Source organism: Eleutherodactylus coqui, chromosome 7, assembly GCF_035609145.1.
Source record: "Eleutherodactylus coqui strain aEleCoq1 chromosome 7, aEleCoq1.hap1, whole genome shotgun sequence".
Lineage (NCBI taxonomy): Eukaryota > Metazoa > Chordata > Amphibia > Anura > Eleutherodactylidae > Eleutherodactylus > Eleutherodactylus coqui.
The window spans coordinates 127,745,822-127,765,472 of NC_089843.1; the positions used below are offsets into that span (position 1 = coordinate 127,745,822).

Genomic DNA, 19,651 nt, shown 5'->3' on the forward strand with positions numbered 1-19,651 from the left:
GACGCTGAAATTAGACGGAGCCATGGAGACGGGGACGCCAGCGCAGGAAAGGTAAGTGAATAACTTCTGTATGGCTCATATTTAATGCACGATGTATAATACAAAGTGCATTAATATGGCCATACAGAAGTGTATACCCCCACCTGCTTTCGCGAGACAACCCTTTTAAGAGCCTTTTACATATGAAGATACTTTCAAACAATTGAAAGATTTAGCAATCTATTTGCATAAAGTGTTAATAGCCATTAATGGCCATTAACACTTTATCATCTTCATTTGAATGTGAAAGGATCTCTAGGAGGAGTTTGCAAAGCTCAGTATGTGTTTAAACATACGTCCAGCTGTGTAAAAAGCTGCCAACACATTTTATTGTTCTTCTCATGGCTAATGTAAACTGCCGAAGGGAAGAACATCCTGCAATTTATTAAAAGATGAGCGAAATGCATTCAAATGGAAAGTATTTGCTCAGTCTTTCAGTGGTGTGAACGATGGATTGTGAACTGAAATCCGTACTTCAAACAAAAAGTGCAGGATGCCCGCGTTTACATGTAACCATTATCGCTCATTTTTGGCCGTTTGGACGAATTTTGAGCGATAATCGTTGTGTGTAAAAGGGTCTTTGGTCAATCCAAACCTTCTGATGTGCTGGTCAAAGTCTTTATTTGATAAAGGCCCCCTTCAAGAATACATAGTATGCATTTGATAAGCTGACTCTGGGCTATATAATTTGGTGCTTGGGAAAACTCTAAAGCACTGAAGTTGTCTTGTGTGCAAGAATAACTATTTTTTTTTCCTCTTTGGTTTCTCGTTTTAACTAACATGATAAAGTACTACTTCATGTATTAGGGAGCTGCCAGAGCAGCTATAGCATGCTAAAGTTTTTTGTTGAGCTAAAGTTGCAATAACGGAATATAGGTAGCTAGAAAAATGTACATGTTTAAAGGAACACTTCAAGTAAAATGTATACTTTGTGTTATGCCTAGTGCGGGGCTTGAAAGGGTAATTAATGGCACAGATATCTAAGGATCACTAAAGAGGGAATCCATATGTCATGCCCTGCAGTAGGCATGAGACGGCGCATCTTTAAAGCATCATTAAAATCACGTAACATACGGTAGTACATTAAATGGTCAGTTACAAAATGCAACTTGTCCTGTACAGAATAAGCCCTCTTATGTCTAAGTCGACAGAACAATAAAATGTTATTGCTCTCGGAGTGCAGGGACAAAAAATGACTCTGGGGTGAAGAGATATACCATAGTGATGTGAAGGGGTTAATACTATAGAGATGTGACACAATGCCATGTAGTGACGCAGCTTCAACAAGCGGCTTCTAATAATGCTGATGGGCCGACATCACTCTTGTATGTTTTTTTCCAGATTAGTAGCAACAATTTAATGTATAAGGAAATCTTACAACAGTCTTGGCTGCCTACCTGGCCCTGCTAAAGTAAACAGGATGCGAATGCCAAGATTGCTGTATCTTCATATAAAATTGATACAAGAGGCTTTTTGTATAAAGACAAGTATGCAGACAAGTGTCATATGTTCTTGGCTATTCATAGGCTGATATTGCTGCTTTATTTGGGATTGAAAAAAAATGTATTAACACTTTCCAATCCACTGTCTGACGTCTTCCTACATTCTGATTGAAGATTGTACAGCCCCAATGTCGTAAGACGTCCGACAGGGTATTCTTACCGTCTCTTGCCAGCCACTCCACTGTCAGAGCCTCTCTAGCGCACACACACTGACTTTAGCCAGCAGATGGCACCGTTGTATAACCGCAAAAAGAGAGAGGCTTTTAGGAAACCCTGAATCCAATATTGGATTGGAAAGGGTTAAATATATAGTTGAAGGCATTGTCTGTAGCAACCAATCGGGTTACAGCTATGAGAAAGGCAGATAAAAAAAGAGTTGTGACCCAGTTAGTGACATGGTGCCACTTTTTATCATGAGACAGACAGTATGTACCAATATTGATTTCTGTTTAGTTTTTTTGTGTATTTTTTAAAAATCTTTTGGACATTCCCGTATTTATGCTTAAAAGTCAGGTGCATTTATATCAAGTATTACGTGACCAAGGAGAGGGAACCAAGGGGGTAGTTCAAAAGCAGAACTCCTTCTCTGTGAGCCGGTCACAGTAGAGGGCCTGAATAATAAATGTTATTTGTTATATTAGCTAGTCAGTTTTCTCATTTCTGCGGATTATAGTATGTTTAAATAAAACTATAAATGACTTCCTAAGTCCCATTAATAGAGTATGGTTCACATGAAGGGGCTCTCACCCCACACTCCATAGCATTTGTAGAAGCTGTAATTCTAGAAAGAAAATCTGTTGTGTTCACATATGCCATAAGCTACAGTATAGGTTTACCAGTGCACCTAAAGGGCCCGTAATGACTCTGATGATACCTCAAAGTGCGAGATCCGTAGTCATTGAGACAATAGATAGGTCCAATGAGACCTCATAAACACGGTTAAATCGTGCCTGTTTAATCATCCCAGTCTTGGAAACTGCTTATAATCAGTTACTTTGTTTTACTTAATGTTCATTGTGCAATTAAGGTTTTACTTGAATTGCACAATACCCGTGTCTCTGGTGCCTGTGAAGCCGTGTATAACACCAGACTGTCTCTGACTTTATTAGGAAAATGTGTATATGCCTTCTGTCTTGTACACTTTGTTGGCTTCTGTAGGTTATTCGCTCTTAGGACGGGCTCACACTGGGAGTTTTTGTTATCTTTATACATCCTTTTCTTTGTACATTGAAAAAATGGATCATGGTAGTTTCATTCAATCACTCCATCCATTTCTATGGGACAGGGGTTTCAGTAAATAGTGCAAGTCTTAGTCAATTCTGTCCTAAGCCGATTCTGTTCATGGGACCTAGTCTGGTCCACACTGATAACTTTTCATCCATAGGAATTAGCCCGCATTCACATTGCATTTTCTTAGGACAGTGTTTTATAAACCAAAACCAGATGTAGATATCTGCACATCATGTGTTTCAGTACTATATCAGGGTTCCCCAAAGTGTGCTCGGCGGAGCCCATTGGGGCTCCGCAAGTGATTATTAGGGGCTCTGACTAAGGGTCTAGATCCCTGCTTTACTCATCACTGCAGCAGTGTCCGGACAGGCTCTAGTGAGGAACTGAACGAACAGGACCAGCATTCGGCATAGCAACGAGGATCACATGTGCCGGCTTTGGTCTGGGGCCGCAATAGGGTTCACCTTTTACTACTGGGGCTGCAATAGGGGACTCTATTACTAATGAGGCCAATATAGAGGACGCTATTATTACTGGGGCCAATATAGGGGATGCTATTACTACTTAGGCCAATATAAGGGTCACCTGTTACTATTGGGGACAATATAGGGGGTTTTATAACTACTGGGGACGATATAGGGGACGCTATTGCTACTGGGGCCACCAATATAGGGGGGTCACTATTACTACACGGAGTGGAAAAAATCTGCACAAAACCCATGTGAATATTGACATGCAGTGTGAGATTTAATTCCGCAGGATGTTCGTTTTAAATATAAAGTATATCAATAGCCCATCCAGTGCTCTTCCCTGTTTTTCTTTTTCAAATGACCCTGTCCTTTTTATAATAAGGGAGTTAGAAATCATGTGTCATGATAAGCCACGCCACCTGATCTACATTACCCCTTTTCTTTCTGTGTAGAATCCATGTCTGGTTTGGCTTTCAAAAACTGATACAAAATACTGTCTAAAATACTGCCTAGTAGGGGTGGGTAATTTGGCTAAAAATTAAAATCTTGTTTTTTGTTTTAATAAAATCTCTTTTTTGATTTTCATCTTTAGCTTCTTTTTTTTTTTGTCTTTGCTGCCAAACAAGGTAAAAACACCAATCGTGCACTTCCCTTATGTAAAAGAATGCTGTTTGAGCTTTAGTTATATACACATAAAGGATGGGGTTCCACAGTCATCCCAGCCACCTCGTACTATACACACCCCATGAAAGCCTCCACATACTATCCTATCCCCCTCATCACAGCCTCCATATATTGTTCTCCCCCCATAATCACAGCCCCACTCCCCAGTAATCTGATTTTCATGATTGTGACAAAAGTTAGAATTATGCCTCAGCAAAATGACGATTAATTGAATTAATATGATTAATTACCCATCCCTACTGCTGAGTGAAAGTGACTTCCATGCATGAGCCTTGACAGCAGCAAATGGAGTCCTTATAAATAGATGTAGGACAGGAACCCATAAGCACACAGTTTGCTACTAAACCGTGATTTAATACTCCACAGTATTCTCCACTAGAAGCAATGCTAATATAAGAGAATACTTCCATAATACATGATGCGATGGAACATGCTAAAATGTTTTTGTCAAAGAATCCATTTAAAATCGAGTCTAAAACCTCTATGAACCTCCACGTACAACCAAGGGTATGTGGAGGTAAACCGTGAACCCATAGAAGACTTTGTATGAATCCACAATACGGCACCCAGATTCCTAATCGTGCGTTGTGCAGAAGGCCTGAAACCTAAGGAAAAAATACATCAATTAAAAAAAGTTCAAAAGAGTCCATCACCCATGCGTTCTGTGGGAGTAAAGTAGATAGTCTGTGTTCTATTCATCTCATTATGTCGGCAGTTATGGTCAAGTGAAGTGATTGGGAATTTATCTGACAGCATGCTGCAGACTTTATGCAAGAGAATTTCATTTCAAGCCATCTGTGTATACATGTTGTGCAAGAAACAGCTTTCTTGAACAGACTGACTGAATTTCAAGTTAAAGTGCAGAGATTTAATGCTGTTACAAAATAATAATTTCATTTTTCTTTAGTACATAAAGGACAACATGAAAATCATTTTGCGAGCATCCGTTTAGAAAGAACTAGTCGATCTGTTTGTAGCCTTGACTTTCTTCCAATAGCCATCTTCTGTATATGCTAATGAATAGGAGACCTTTTAATACAGTGTAGAATTACAGTATAAATTAAAAGCCGAAAACTGTCATAAACACATTAAATCGAATGCAAACAATAGCTTAAGATGATGAGCATCACTGCAATCGTTCTTTAATTATTATGCTAATGAACGTGCCCCCAAAGGGAGCACCTACGGTAACTCTCGGTACAATTAAATGCTTTGTCCCGACTTGCCCTCAGCCCTAACATACTGTATAGCTATGTACTCGCCGACAGACAATAAGCACAGCTAGCAGTTTTGCTAATTTATTATACATTGCAGTGAGAAGAATTACAATAAGATTTGTTGCAGAAATTTCTGTAACTCACAGAACCGTAAGTTTACCGCGCACTACGTGGGCTTTGGATGCCAGTGTGATATGCGGGAACTCGTAGGCAATCAATTACATGGCCTTATGCAGTTCCGATCACATTAGCGTGTCGGAATTACCGAATACGCGAGTGCAAAAAAAGGAAAGCAGCGTGTTTTATTCTGCCGTGTGTATATACACGATATAGAGGCCATTGACCTTTATGGGCATGTATATACACGTGTATATACTCCATTACATTGCCAATTAACTGCACGGGAATTGGATGAAAAAAATCAGGTGTACTGCGCATAAGTGCGTGCGTGAGTACACGGTCGTGCGTAGTACAATTTCATCGCTATATACGGCAGTACGCAGACCAGCTGTAATAACGCTGCAGGACCCTCGCAAAGGTTGTGTAAGCCCGGCCTTACCTGAATGGGGATTGAAGTAATCTATGTACATGCTACAGAAGCAACTCCGGTCAGATGGATGGAACTGATTTTAAGTGGCTGATGTATCCGCAACAAATCTGTCACATGAGTATATCCTCTCATGACTTAATTATGCACCTAAATTATGGGACGAATGTTCTTCCCAGAGACTATTGATTTTTAGATATCGACTAATATCACTAATTCTGATTTCATTCTTTTTTCCCCCCTAGTTCTGCACTACGGACCATGACATCAGGGTCATCTAGACCTTCCAAAGTTTGTTTGGTTTGTGGGGACGAGGCATCTGGATGCCATTATGGAGTTGTCACCTGTGGAAGTTGCAAAGTCTTCTTCAAAAGAGCAGTGGAAGGTAAATGTTCAAGTGGGTGATTACTTTTTTACTATTTACTCAGTGTTTTTGTTGTATTTGTGAGTTTGTAACCTTTACGTGCCAGTCTGTCTACAGTGTTGTCCTTTGTGTCACTTTTAAATGAATGACATTGTATATGTGTGAGATATATTGCCCTGTAATGGCCAGTGTCTGGATTGATCCCTGCGCAGTCTGCGTTTTCCTTCCATCCGTAACAGTTGTGGAGGTTTGCTTGCTTGCTTCTCCCTATAATGTGAGCTTCCTAAGAAATGAAAAGTATCTTTATTTAGACCACTTTAATAAAGCATATGTCACTGGAAGGAACTGTCGGCAATCACAAATAACGTGGCAGTGTATTTTCTCTGTGGAATTGAGACTTAGTTGTTGATGAAGTAGATTCCATTTCTGATAATAGTAATAATTATATGTTTAAATGGATTTTCGGAACTAAAAGATATTAACAGCAGGGGATGTTGAACAATAGAAAAATTAGCTCTACTTTCCTACCTAAATGGCACCTTGTCCCACGACTATAATCCCAAAGTAGATGCAGCAGTCATGTACCAATCAAGGTACACATGAGAACTTACCGTATATACCAGCGTATAAGACGACTTTTGAACCCCGAAAAATCTGCTCTGAAGTCGAGGGTCATCCTATACGCCGGTAATACAAAAAAAAGAAAGTGTCCAAAAAAAAAAAATCATTACTCTCCTCCCCCGGCGTTCTGCGGCGCTGCTGCAGGCTGTCGCTCCCTCCTGGTCCCCGGCAGAGCATTGCTTTCTGGACACAGGGCTTGAAATCCCCGCCTCCAGAAAGCTAATACTGTGATTGGCTAACACAAGCTGTCAGCCAATCACAGCCATTCAATGACATCATTGAATGACTGTGATTGGCTGAAGGCACGTGTGTTTAAGCCAATCACAGCCATTCAATGATGTCATTGAATGGCTGTGATTGGCTGACGGCCCTGCGTCCAGGAAGCAATGCTCTGCCGGGGACCAGGAGGGAGCGACAGCCTGCAGCAGCGCCGCAGAACGCAGGGGAAGGTGAGTAATGATTTTTTTTTTGCTCCACTGTATTCCTGGTGTATAAGGTGACAGTTGGGGGTCGTCTTATACGCCCCGTCGCCTTATACGCCGGAATATACGGTAATTTTTTTTCTTTGTCCCAGAAAACTAGGGACAATCCATTTCTTCTTTTTTTTCCAGAAGAGACACCTGCCATTAAAGATGTTGTGCTAAGAAATAAAGTTATCCCGCCAACCTGCAGGAGTGCAAGAGTTCGATAATCTTTGGCACTGCTATTGAAATAAATAGAGTGCTGACTTGTCTTCATGCAAGGACCTTCAGGACCCCCATTCTCAAAATCTGTGGGGGTTTCAGCAGTTGATCTTGTGGAGGGGGTCTAACTTTATATCTTGGCACAACATAAAGGTAAATTCCCCTGGTGTAAGCACCAATTCGTGACCGACTCCTAGGGTGATGTCACATCGTGAAGTTATCTTGGCAGACTATTTTTACGGGGTGGTTTGCCATCTTTACCCACCAGCAAGCTGGGTACTCATTTTACCGACCTCGGAAGGATCGAAGGCGGCCTCAACCTTGAGCCGGCTAACACCTTTACACTAATAGCTGGATATCCCACTGAGTTTTCAAAATAACGCATTCCACTGAAAGCAATGGTCTGTCCTTCAGAGTGAAAGATTTGTATTTCTAGATGCTCACGATTGTGGATAATTGATGAAGTTCCCTCTATTAACTCAGAATTCTTAAATAGAGTATTTGAACATTTGTTTTTCTAAATTGACAGTTCCTTTAAGATTACAGAAATTTTCTGATAAAAGACTTTTATGACAAAGCCATTGGCCCTCTATCCCCCAACCATCCTCCAACAAGGAGAACAATAGAGTTTATAGAACTGTTATTGTAAACCATCTAATTTCTTACAGAAGTTACATCGTAATTATTTTTAAGCTTTGCCAGTCGCATCCCCCTGCAGTGTTTAACCTCTGTTCTGGGAACTTTTACCTAATTGGGTAAAAATCCTTAATTAGTAATATTCATTTTACATATTGAATTCTTAGTAATTCTTATGTCCGTAGATTATCTTGTCACCAAGACATTTTATTTAAACTAATTAGCTGTGGTTTAGTTTGTATTTCATATGAGAATCGGGCCGGGTCCCTATTTATACAGTGGTCTGGTGTCTTCTGGCATGGCTGTCAAACACTGGAGGGAAACTGACACAAGGACTTATCTCATGTTGGTCTCTGTGATTGTAACTTGTATACGATGCTTCAGTTGTTGTACAGCGCCAGTCAATAAGCCGGATACCAGAACGCGATTATGTCATGATCAGGCACTGTGTCAGGCTATGAACACTAGACTGGAACCTTAAAGTACATTAGAATAGCATCAGTTGTACCCAGCTCTGGCATGAAAACGATGACCAGACACAACCAATACATGCAAACCCAGCCTTATCCAGAAAGACCTGAGAATAAAATTATAGGTTTTCAAGCACTACTATTAATTTTGAACTGGGAGGTAATCCTGTTCCGGCAATACAATGGAAGGACAAATTTGACCCCACCACATTCTCTTACTAATGGAATATTTTTAGCACATTTTCGAAATGTGCTAGTAAAACAGCAATGTATCAAGTTTAAGCATAACTCCACTCAGCACTTTAAATTCTATGATTGCAGTCTATCCTTACCCCGGCCTTCAGGAAATTTAAGAAGCGGAGATCTATACTGCTGTTTATCTCCAGGGGCATCCGGTGTGATGGTCTAGTGAATTGCGTTAACTTGGCTATAGCATCACCTTTCTGAACAACTAGTTGCTCTAGAGACTTGGACTGCTGTCCCTAAACCATACAGTTTTACATAAAAATGACTGAGGTTCAACAGTGAATACATTGCAGCCTCCATGTCATAGTAAGACACACATACGGCTGAATAACACTTGGAATTGCAAAGAGTCTGCAAACAAAGGAGTGTGACATTAGTGGATAGTATGTGTTAATCTTACTTTTATTCTTTTAGAAATGAGCAGTTAGTGAAATATTGTTTTTCTCTTTTATAGTCTTAATTAGACATCAGTGCTCTTCTGCTACAGTGTGATATATTGCTCCTGGTCCTCTAAGGCGAAGGTCCTCTACCTTTTATATTTTGTGAGCCACATTCAACTTTGACTCCTGGTCGGGAGCCTCGTTGAAGTCAAATCTGTTAACATTTCAATCACGGAGAAACACAAAATCACCCAAATTGTCATTGCTCTAGGGATATAACGTGTTTGTAATATTGTTAGTAGATGTCAGATTATAGTAAGTGAATAGATCTGTGATGACCACTTGGGGCTTAGTCAACTCATAGGTCACCATCTCAGGGGTTAGATGGTTGGCGCACATGTATGAAGTCATTCCAACACAAGGGATTTCTTTTTAAAACTGGTCTCCTACCAGCTCTTATTCACAGTATTACATGTAGCACAGCAGGGTATAAATGAAACAAGCCCTCGGCCGTCTGGCCACTAGCTAAGCATGTAGCTTAAATGCCCCACGCTGTCCATCACAGGATTTACCATCCCGCAGCCTCAAACAGAATGCACACTTGGGTGCCTCCCACAGTTCTTTGGCATAAACATGTCTCTCCCCCAATTGGGAGCAATTTCTGAGAGGCTCAAACCTGCTTTTAAAGAGCCCTTTGACTTGCAGCATAATTAGCCTAGTTGAACAGCTCCAGAGCAGAAAACCCCCTTGTGGAGTGATATTTTGTGCTGCACTGTGGTATTTGATTCAGCTAGGGTGTAGTTATGTGCTCTTTATGATGACATTTGTTTGGCATCGCGGTAGGATGATATGGGCACTTCATAGTATTTGCCATTGTCTGGTACTGTAGTATTTGTTTAACCCTTTCCAATCCACTGTCGGGGCTGTCCCAACATCATGATTTTCCTCTATGGCTCCGATGTTGGGACAGACCCGACATGCTGTTTCTGCACTGCTTTCTCCCCCGCTCTGCTCCCGGAGGCCACCAGACACACTTATGTGAATGGGTGAGCAAGAAACAGCGCTGAACAGTGCTGGATTCTTCATTTACTGAAAGCCAGATGTTCCTTCTCCTCTGCCCTGCTGCCATGTATTCTCCGACAATACAGGAGGGGAGAAAGAACATGAGTGCAGTCAGTAAATGAAGAGCCCAGCGCTTATCAGTGCTGATAGTGAATGCCCGAATGTGCTTCCACCCCCCGCTCTGCTGCCGGAGGACACCCGACACACTTTTATGTCAGTAAGTGAGCTAGAAACAGCACTGGACAGCGCTCCATTCTTCATTTACTGAATGCCCCCCCCCCCCCTGTTTTCGTGCTGTTTCCAGCTCACCTTTTCACATAATAGTGAGCAAAAGAAATGAGAAAGGGGGAAGGAGAGAAACCACCTTTTACTGTGAAACATGTCACAAGTAAAAATAAATAAAAACATTTAAATTTATCTAAAAGTGCTAATAAAATCATTAGGTTAATTTATTTGTGTGGTTTTCTATGCTGCTGTTCCAAGTAATCCATCAACCTCTTTCCCACACAAAATAAATTGGAACTGGGGAAAATGCACGTGGCAAAAAAATTGGATTGGAAAGGGTTAAAGGTGAAGCCCCATCACCACTATGATTTGTCCGTTTTGGTTAATGTTTTCGGCCATTCGGTTCTTGGTTTAAAGCCCCATTTACAGACAACGATGTCTTTTGAGCAATAATCATTGCGTGTAAATGCTACCATTGTGTACTTTTTGGCCGAATGATGATTTTTAGCTAACCTCAAAATCCATCGTTCGGCCGGAGAGGTGATAGCAGGCATCGCATGCTGTGTTTCTCCACGGGAGCGCTGATAACATTGTATTCAGCTGCAGTCCTGCGGCAGAGCAAAAGAGCTATATGCAGAGAAGAGTCCACCAATAATAATACCACTTATAAACTCTGTTTTACTTTGCTTCACTTAACATGTCTTGTTCGAAGGAATCTATAATAGCTGATGCCTCCAAAAGGTCTGCTTGTTATGTAACATTGTTTAGGACATGTGACATGTTAATAAAACACAATCTATTCTACTGATGGGGGTGTCTAAATACTTTTGGTAGGATAATATATATTCTCACCCTCAGGCTCCTATTCATATTCATTTGTCCTGGCCCAACCTTGGGTCTACTGATCTGAACTCTAAGCATCACAAATCCCCATGATGCTCTGATTTGCGGTCCTTACAGTCGAGCTGAGACACTCATCTGTATTATGGGTGCATAGATGCTCCTGTAACACTCATCTAAAACTGGCATTAAGCACAATTTGTCACGGCATGCATTGCATGCTACTATTGTTGCGCAATATGGAGTGGGCAAAATGCTATGTGGGCTGGTCGGGCTTGTGTGCCAGGGTTACTTTTTAATCCCAGTCCTGCCTTAGGCTGCCTGCCTATGGGCGATAGTTCATTGCGTTATCTGCGCTGATAATCTCTCCGCGGGTAATGCAGTGAACTCTTTCTATAGTGTTGCTATGGAAAGCGCAGCCTCGACATCAATGAGTGGAGAACCATAACGATTCTCCGCTCGCGGGATTTAAATTGTAGGCTCGCCTCCTCTCCTCGCTAGCGATATTCCATCACTGCCTGTGGACAGGGGGCCTCAGGTTACCAATTTTTCAGTTTAGTTAACTTAGCCAGGTAGTTGAGCTTGTAAAAGTCTAAACAAGAAGCAGCGAACATAAAAAAGCGCTTATAACACATAACAACTGCCCAATGCGTATCAAAATCATGCTGACATTAATTGATGGGCTAGGAAGGCAGAGATTAATGAGCATAAATTGAATATGTCTTGCCATTGTAAGTAAATGCTTCTTAGCAGGACAGTACCAAGTTAACCCTTTACAATCCACTGTCTGACTTCTGTAGACATTATGATTTAAGGCTGTACAGCTCCGATGTTGGAAGACGGCCGTCGGGGTTCTCTTACTGTATATTGCCAGCCTCTCTGCTGTCGGAGCCTATCCAACGTGTCATCTCATGCAGTACTGGCTTTAGCCAGCATATAGCGCCGTTGTATAACGGCAGAAAGAGTAAGCCCCCTAGGAAAACCAGAATACAAATTGGATTGGAAAGAGTTAAAGGAAAAACAAAGATTTGGACAATGCTTTTCACCTATACTGTATATATAGAGGTCAAGTCTATATGATACTAATATTTATGCGGAAATACGATTTTGAAACAATATTCTTCATTCTGCTCTGTGCATTCACACACACTTCCATAAGAGGGCCAAACAGCCAAGAAGAATTGCCACAAATCCAAACCGTATGAATGCACCCTAAACCTTGTATTTAGGTAATCTGGTGCATCCTTTCCAGCAGCGGACACATTTTCTAGCATGTGAAATACAATGTGTAATGTAGAAAATAACCACAAGCCGCTGCAGTGTAAAAGCCATACTGTAACCATTAATACTCAAAGCCCAAAACTTTTACAATTGCAATGAAGGAACATATAGAACCACGGCGTGAAAGACAATTTTTCACTTTTGACTGGAGTTTTCTCTTCTTTACAGCTCTATTCGAGCTGCTACAGCGCTTTGTGTATGACGGGGGAATAGCGTTTCCTACCAAACACGTGGGAAATTATTACTCTTAGGAAAGAATTGAGGGAAAGTCATCTTATTAGAACATTAAGTAAGCGGAAAATCCAAGGAGCAACGATATTATTGGAATAGGTCAAGGCTCTCTGCTTATTGTTGCTTCTCTGACATCCCATCTCCAGTTAGAATGAATCTATTTCTCGGGAGCATTATGCCACCTACGACTAAATGGCAGCATAACTCAATCTGTCTTGGTTTCTTCTGTCTTCTGAATTGATGACCTCAGCCAAAGGGTTGGTTTAGGTTATTTACAGCATTACCACCGATTCATAACTCTCAGTTGTCCATCACTTAATAAAGTATAAATTATGATGTGATGCCGGGGTATTGAATAATCGTGTTCTTGCGCTCATTTATGGCTTTTAAGCAGCAGAAGCTTTTTTTTTTTCACTTGATTTTAATTGACTCCGTGAATGAGTGCACAGTGGTCTGATAGCATACAGTGAATGATTCATATTGAACAGATGAAAGACTTCGCACATCAAGGAAAATTTAATGAGAGAATGTGGTTGGAATCATTTAATTGATTTGGTATTTCCTCCCCTTTCTCCTAAATGCCAAGGAAACATATCCAGATTTCTATACAAATGTTATGGCTTTCCAAGAAAAATATGCATGCTTTCGTATTATGAGGTAATGGTATGTTGATTGAGTTCAACTGGCTATACCTCACTGTGCTTTGTTAGGTTGGAGAGAACAGAAAGGTTGTTTCATGGGATGGCTTCAGTCTCTTGGAAACAAAAATGTTATTGTCTGTTACTTTAAAAGGAGAAAGGATGAAATTCGCCATACTTGTGAGCGTGTGATACTGGCGAAGTCTGTTCACTTAGTTACTGTATAGGAGAAAGACCAAGAAAGTTTCTAGGGGCTTCCTATAATAATGAATAAGAAGGGCTGCCCATGTAATCAATACACTTGTTCATATGATTGGATATAGGCAGTGGTGTAACTACAGGGGATGCGGTTGCACCCGGGCCCAGGAGCCTTAGGGGGCTCATTAGGCCTCTCTTCTCCATATAGGGAGCCCAGTACTATGAATAAAGCATTAAAGTTGGGGCCCCTGTTACAGGTTTTGCATTGGAGCCCAGGAGCTTCAAATTACGCCTCTGCATTAAGGGGTTAAGAGAAATTGGGGGGCCCCAAGATAAACTTTTGCACCCAGGCCCATGAGCCTTTAGCTACGCTCCTGGATATAGGATGTAGTATAATATAGCTTTGGAAACCGTGGAAGCGAAACTCTTTGTGGAACTTGTTTGATTGCTTTTATGCTGCTTCATCCTTTTTGTTTTTGAGTATAGTAAAAGGTACATACCCATCTCTCTTGTTGCCAAAGCGTTAGTGCACTCTATCCTGTCTTCTACCCCTGTATTAGAGACGACAGATGTTGGTTTTGAAAGCGGACAGGTACAGCCACAAGGAAGCTACCGACATAGAGGATTGGCATTTGTGTCCGGGATTCTTGGAGCGGTGACCACTTTTTCAACTGACGCTCTATTTTTTTGGTTTCCAGTGAAGCGCGTTGCACAACATACAAACCTAAAAAAGGAGATTTGGTTTGCTGCATTTGGCAAACCTAAACCAGTAGTAGGGAAATACTCTAGCTGAATGCATATACTTGTTGACTTCTCAAGTTGAAGATGCTCTTTGTTAGTACTCTCTACTCTGGCTTATTGATGGGGAGGTTAGCAAATGAGAGACCTTACATTTGTCCAAGAGGCCATATGAATGCATTTTTCTTCCATCTATAAACTTTTAATAATCTTGCATTTGACCTCTTGTCCAACAACATAAAATGTAGTCAAGGTTACTTTTGTCTGAGATTTATTCAGCAGCTAGAGCTTCTTCACACGAGTATACATGCAATTTGGCAATCAATGTAATGTATTTGCGCTGCGAACTAGTCTTTTTGGAGTGTGTGTCAGCGTATTTTAATGTACTTTTTGCGATCACAGGGCATGGTTTTTTGCTCTGGACACTACCGTGCCCTGATTTCAAATAGCTATTTTAGATTAATGTATTCCAGATGTGGTGTTCTTCTCACAGAATTAAAAGAAAAACGTTTGGTACAATGTTAGCCAGTAGAGCTAAGGCCTCCTTCCCACAAACGGATTTCCGCCACGTAATTTGCGGCGAAAATCCGCTGCGTTGCCCGCAGCTATTAGGTTCTATTGAACCTAATAGCTCAGGGCACACGGTGCGGAATTCCACCGCGGAATTCCGCACCGTGAAATCTCCCGTCCTCACCCGCAGCATGCTCTATTTGCCGCGGGTGTACGCGCTGAAGGCTTCCATTGCAGTCAATGGAAGCCGTCTGTTCACGCTATCTCCTGCTGTAACACAGCGGAAGATAGCGTGAAAACGCTTTCCCGCCTACCGCCGCCGCATCACATGACACGGCCGGCGCGTCACATGACGCGGTGGGCATGTCATGTGACGCGGCGGTGGGCGGGGAAGCGTCATACGGGAGCGAAGGCGCCAGATCCGCTGGTAAGTATGGGGTCTCTAGGGGGCGCCGTGACGGGCTTCGCCGCGGAATATTCCGCGCCGGAGCCCGTCATGCTCGTGTGCAGCCGGCCTAAGTGTGATTGTTCCCAGCAAGAGAAACCAAGTAATCTTGTAGATATGATACCTTTTAATGGCTAACATTCCATTAAGGCTTAATGGAATAGATCCAAAGGTGGAGATAGATAGATAGATAGATAGATAGATAGATAGATAGATAGATAGATAGATAGATAGATAGATAGATATAAAATGTACTTATGACAAGGTACAGGCATGGTGTGCTTTAATTTGCACTTAAAGGGGTTGTCCCGCGGCAGCAAGTGGGGTTAAGCACTTCTGTATGGCCATATTAATGCACTTTGTAATATACATCGTGCATTAAATATGAGCCATACAGAAGTTATTCACTTACCTTCCCTGCGCTGCCGTCCTCGTCTCCATGGCTCCGTCTAACTTCAGCGTCTAATCGCCCAATTAGACGTGCTTGCGCAGAAGGGTCTTCTGCCTTCGGCTCGGCAGCAGCGGCGTTCTGGCTCCGCCCCCTTCTACGCGTCATCGCGTAGCCCCGTCACGTGTGCCGATTCAAGCCAATCAGGAGGCTGGAATCGGCACACGTCATGGGGCGGAGGCAGAACGCCGCTGCTGCTGAGCCGAGCCAAAGGCAGAAGACCCTTCTGCGCAAGCGCGTCTAATCGGGCGATTAGACGCTGAAGTTAGACGGAGCCATGGAGACGGGGACGCCAGCGCAGGGAAGGTAAGTGAATAACGTCTGTATGGCTCATATTTAATGCACGATGTATATTACAAAGTGCATTAATATGGCCATACAGAAGTGCTTAACCCCACCTGCTTTCGCGAGACAACCCCTTTAAAACAATACAAGACCAGGATGAGTAGGGGGGCAAATACTTAGTCCACTGATAAGTGATGTGAAAGTTTTATGGTCTCTAAATCAGAATTGTGCAGCATATTGCGTATCCCACCAGTCATTACGCACACATTTGCTACCCTCCCATCCCCCATAGACTTCTATGGAGAACTTTGGCACGCAAATGTTCACAGAATTAGGACATGCAGTGTTTTTTTTTCGTGCAAACGAAATGCTCGTGAAAAAGAAGAGAAATCAATAGGTTCTATTCTCTGTGTATTGGATGCCCACATTTTGCGCATGCAAATACACGTTGAAAGACACCCATGTGTAAAGGGGCCCTTATAGTTGGTAAGTGAACAGGTAAGGAAGGCAATGAGTGGAGTCATACTGGTCTGTGTCAGTGAATTTTTGTAATGATTGGCCATGTTCATACATGGATGTTAAATGATGTTGCCATAATACATTAATGTGTATGTTATGGTTCATGTGTACTGGGATTCAATAATGTCTGTTGCAGAAGCCTGTTTTCTGTACATGTGAAGTCTAATGGAGGATACAACTTTTTTTTGGGGGGGGGGGGGGGATTTTGAATGAATGGTGATACCTAATACAGTTGGAGGTATAAGGAGGTATAGTAGAATCATGCAGTAGGAGGCTCTATTATGGCTCCTTACCAAACTGAGTCCTAACACACCTGTGTGCAGGAGCCCTTTATCTGTCTACAAGTTACTTGAGAATCTTTTTGTTTCTTCCAGTCAGGGATTGTAATGCTATAAAAGGCCCATAGACTCTTTCCCTGAGGCAGATTTGTATTTTACACGTCGTTCATAATCTCTGTAATCATCCCCCTCATCATCAGTATGCCTTTTGCCTTGGCACTTGGTTACGGATAGTGCCACGTGTTAGTATTTTGTCTTTCTCTATGTGATTGCCTTCTTTATTTACTCCACTAGTAATTGTTTTGGAGAGATCTTTCAAGGAAAATGAATAGTTGTAACTTGTGTCTACTCTGGCCAGTAGATAAAACGAGAACTCCTGTGGTCTGATTTCGATGAGCATGCAGTACGTCCCAGCTCATTAGATAAATCATGCAGTCGCTGCCTGGAAGTGTGTGTTTAGAGATTATGCTTCTTTGTGGTTACAATAAATTACAAATGTGTCCTCCTCTGAGATTTCTGCCTGTGATGTATGTCATTCTGTAATCTTTTTGGGCAGAAATCACACTAATTATAGTTTATCAGTTGTCTCATTAGAGTTCCTTTTATGTCTTTTTTTTCCTGGGTGATTTCACAGCTGATAGCTTTGTTCATAGGTGACTGCTTTAAAGGTGCAGTCGGCCCCAGAATAAAAGACAATGGCCTCCGCTGCTTGCCAATACTCCCTCCATCCATTTAAGTGCACTTTCATATATTGATATAGGATTTTTTTCCCCCCTGCTGCTTGTATAGCACTAACATATTAGGCAGCATAGTACAGGTGCTCACATTATATCTTAGGCACACACCCAAGGGTCAGTTTATTAGAATGCCAGTTAACCTATCTGACAGTTGGAGTTCCCAGAGAACATACAAATAGGGAGCACATACAGTATAAACTCCGCGACGTCAGTGTCCTTATTTGGAAATGGCTTGAAAAGTTTTGTATGGCTCATAAATGTCATGGAGAGTGACTTTCCTTAGTGATGGCTGTGGCAGTCTCTTGACTAGATGCTAAAGCCATTCCTCAGAGCAGAAGAGGGGAGCTGCTGTGGGGCAGCTCAATGTAGAAACTGGAACAGGCACTTCAGGGACAAAGAACCCCTCTGGGGCACTTACTCAGAGGTATGTTTAAATGGGTTGTTCAGGATTAGAAAAACATGGCTCCTTTCTTTCAGACACAGTGCCACCCTTGTCCATAGGGTATGTATGGTATTGCAGCTAAGCTCCATTGAAATGAATGGGAGCTGAGCTGCAACACCAGGCACAATCCACAGACTTGTTAAAAAGTCGTACATTCATTTGAAGGAATGCTGCCATCCAAAAGGTGGCGCTGCAGAGGTATTATTCCATCTAACTTATTTGCATAAATTACCCAGAGGAGTGTGTATGGCCTTATAATTCTCCTTACTCACTTTTCAGGTGTCTTCTCGCACCCCTTCTGGGTGCTCTCCTTTGAGAGAGATGATGCCATTACCCGACCCACTCACCCCCTAGGTGTCTCCACATACGTTTTGAGTGCTCTTTTTAAGGAGAGACGACACCCCTCTTAACCCACAGACAAGCGTGGTGCTGTGTTTAGAAGAAACCAGCCATGTTTTTCTACCCCTGGACAACCCCTTTAATAAGCTCAGCCTTTCCTCTACCTGGCGCTGTCAGCAGTTTTGCATGATCAAAGCTATACCTTCTATTGCTTTTTCCGACTTCGACACCAATGTGGATGGGACTATCTTTCCACTACAGTGGCAGGGACTGAGATCATCTGATCGCCATGTGGGGTACCGATCAGCAGAACCCCAGTGATTGACTATTGATTACTTATCCTAAGCATAGTTCATCATTACTACGAGCAGTTAAATGCCCGAAATGTGTGTCTATAAGGTGGAGAAAATATGCAACTTGGCACTATATAGTATACAGTGTAGCACTGCCATTTACTAGCGGTATGTATGCTTGTACATTGACGATTGTAATGAGTATTTTTTCGCTTTACATTGATATTTCATTGTCAGTAACATCCGATCATTTATTTTTACGTATTATCTTCCTCTTTAATTTTACCCGTGAGCTTTCTTTTAGATATTCTTTCTGTGTCTACATTTAAAGGCGATGCTCAAATGGCGTTGTACATTAAATATAGTGGAAGTCTCAGAGGTCACACGAACGGTTATAAAAATTTAATAGGAGATCCATATTGTGAGCAGCTACAGACCCAATGTAAACTTAATCCAGCCCTGCTAATAGCGGCAGCACTGTTCTACATAGTTATTAGCTTCATATAAATCATATGGTGTCCTTAAAGTACCTTGCTGTCTCCAGAATCTCTGTGCCTCCTGAATTCCAGGTTATCCTGTATATTCCTTCCGATTCATTTGTTGATAAAGGCATAGGATAATAAAGAGTCATTGATGGGCCATCACCTTTTCTATACTCCATTTACTACCACTATATCACTGTAGTTTACTAGGTTCCTTGCATATGATAAGAATAATGGGAAAGTCCTACGACTGTAATGTTGAGCAAGACATATTTTCCATTCTTAAATGCTAAAAGCGCTACATTACAGGTAGAATTTGACCAGACCGTCACACATTCATCAGCATTTACCTTTCCCGAAGAGAGCTTGTGAATAGAAGAAGAGCATTATCAGCCTATGGCATATTAAGACTGCTGTATTCCTGACATTTGTCATTTTAGAACAGGTGTGTTCTCTCAGGAACTGGGGTCAGCAGGATTAACTGCACTTTCCATATGCTAATCCTGATAGGACAGTCTCTCTTTTCTGCAAGAGCTCGGAGTTTGTGAAGCTGACAGCAAATCGCTTTATT

The 19,651-nt window shown here is 41.8% G+C and overlaps 1 protein-coding gene across 2 annotated transcripts in view; it reads left to right on the forward strand.

The window, feature by feature from the left end:
- Positions 1–19,651, forward strand: part of NR3C2 (nuclear receptor subfamily 3 group C member 2) — a 296,242-nt gene that overhangs the window by 184,817 nt on the left and 91,774 nt on the right. The window contains exon 3 of one of the 2 annotated variants that reach the window (XM_066573661.1): positions 5,935–6,086. In XM_066573661.1, coding sequence (XP_066429758.1) covers positions 5,935–6,086 — 152 coding nt within the window. The remainder of the gene's footprint in view (positions 1–5,934; positions 6,087–19,651) is intronic. The other variant, XM_066573662.1, reaches the window with a different exon arrangement.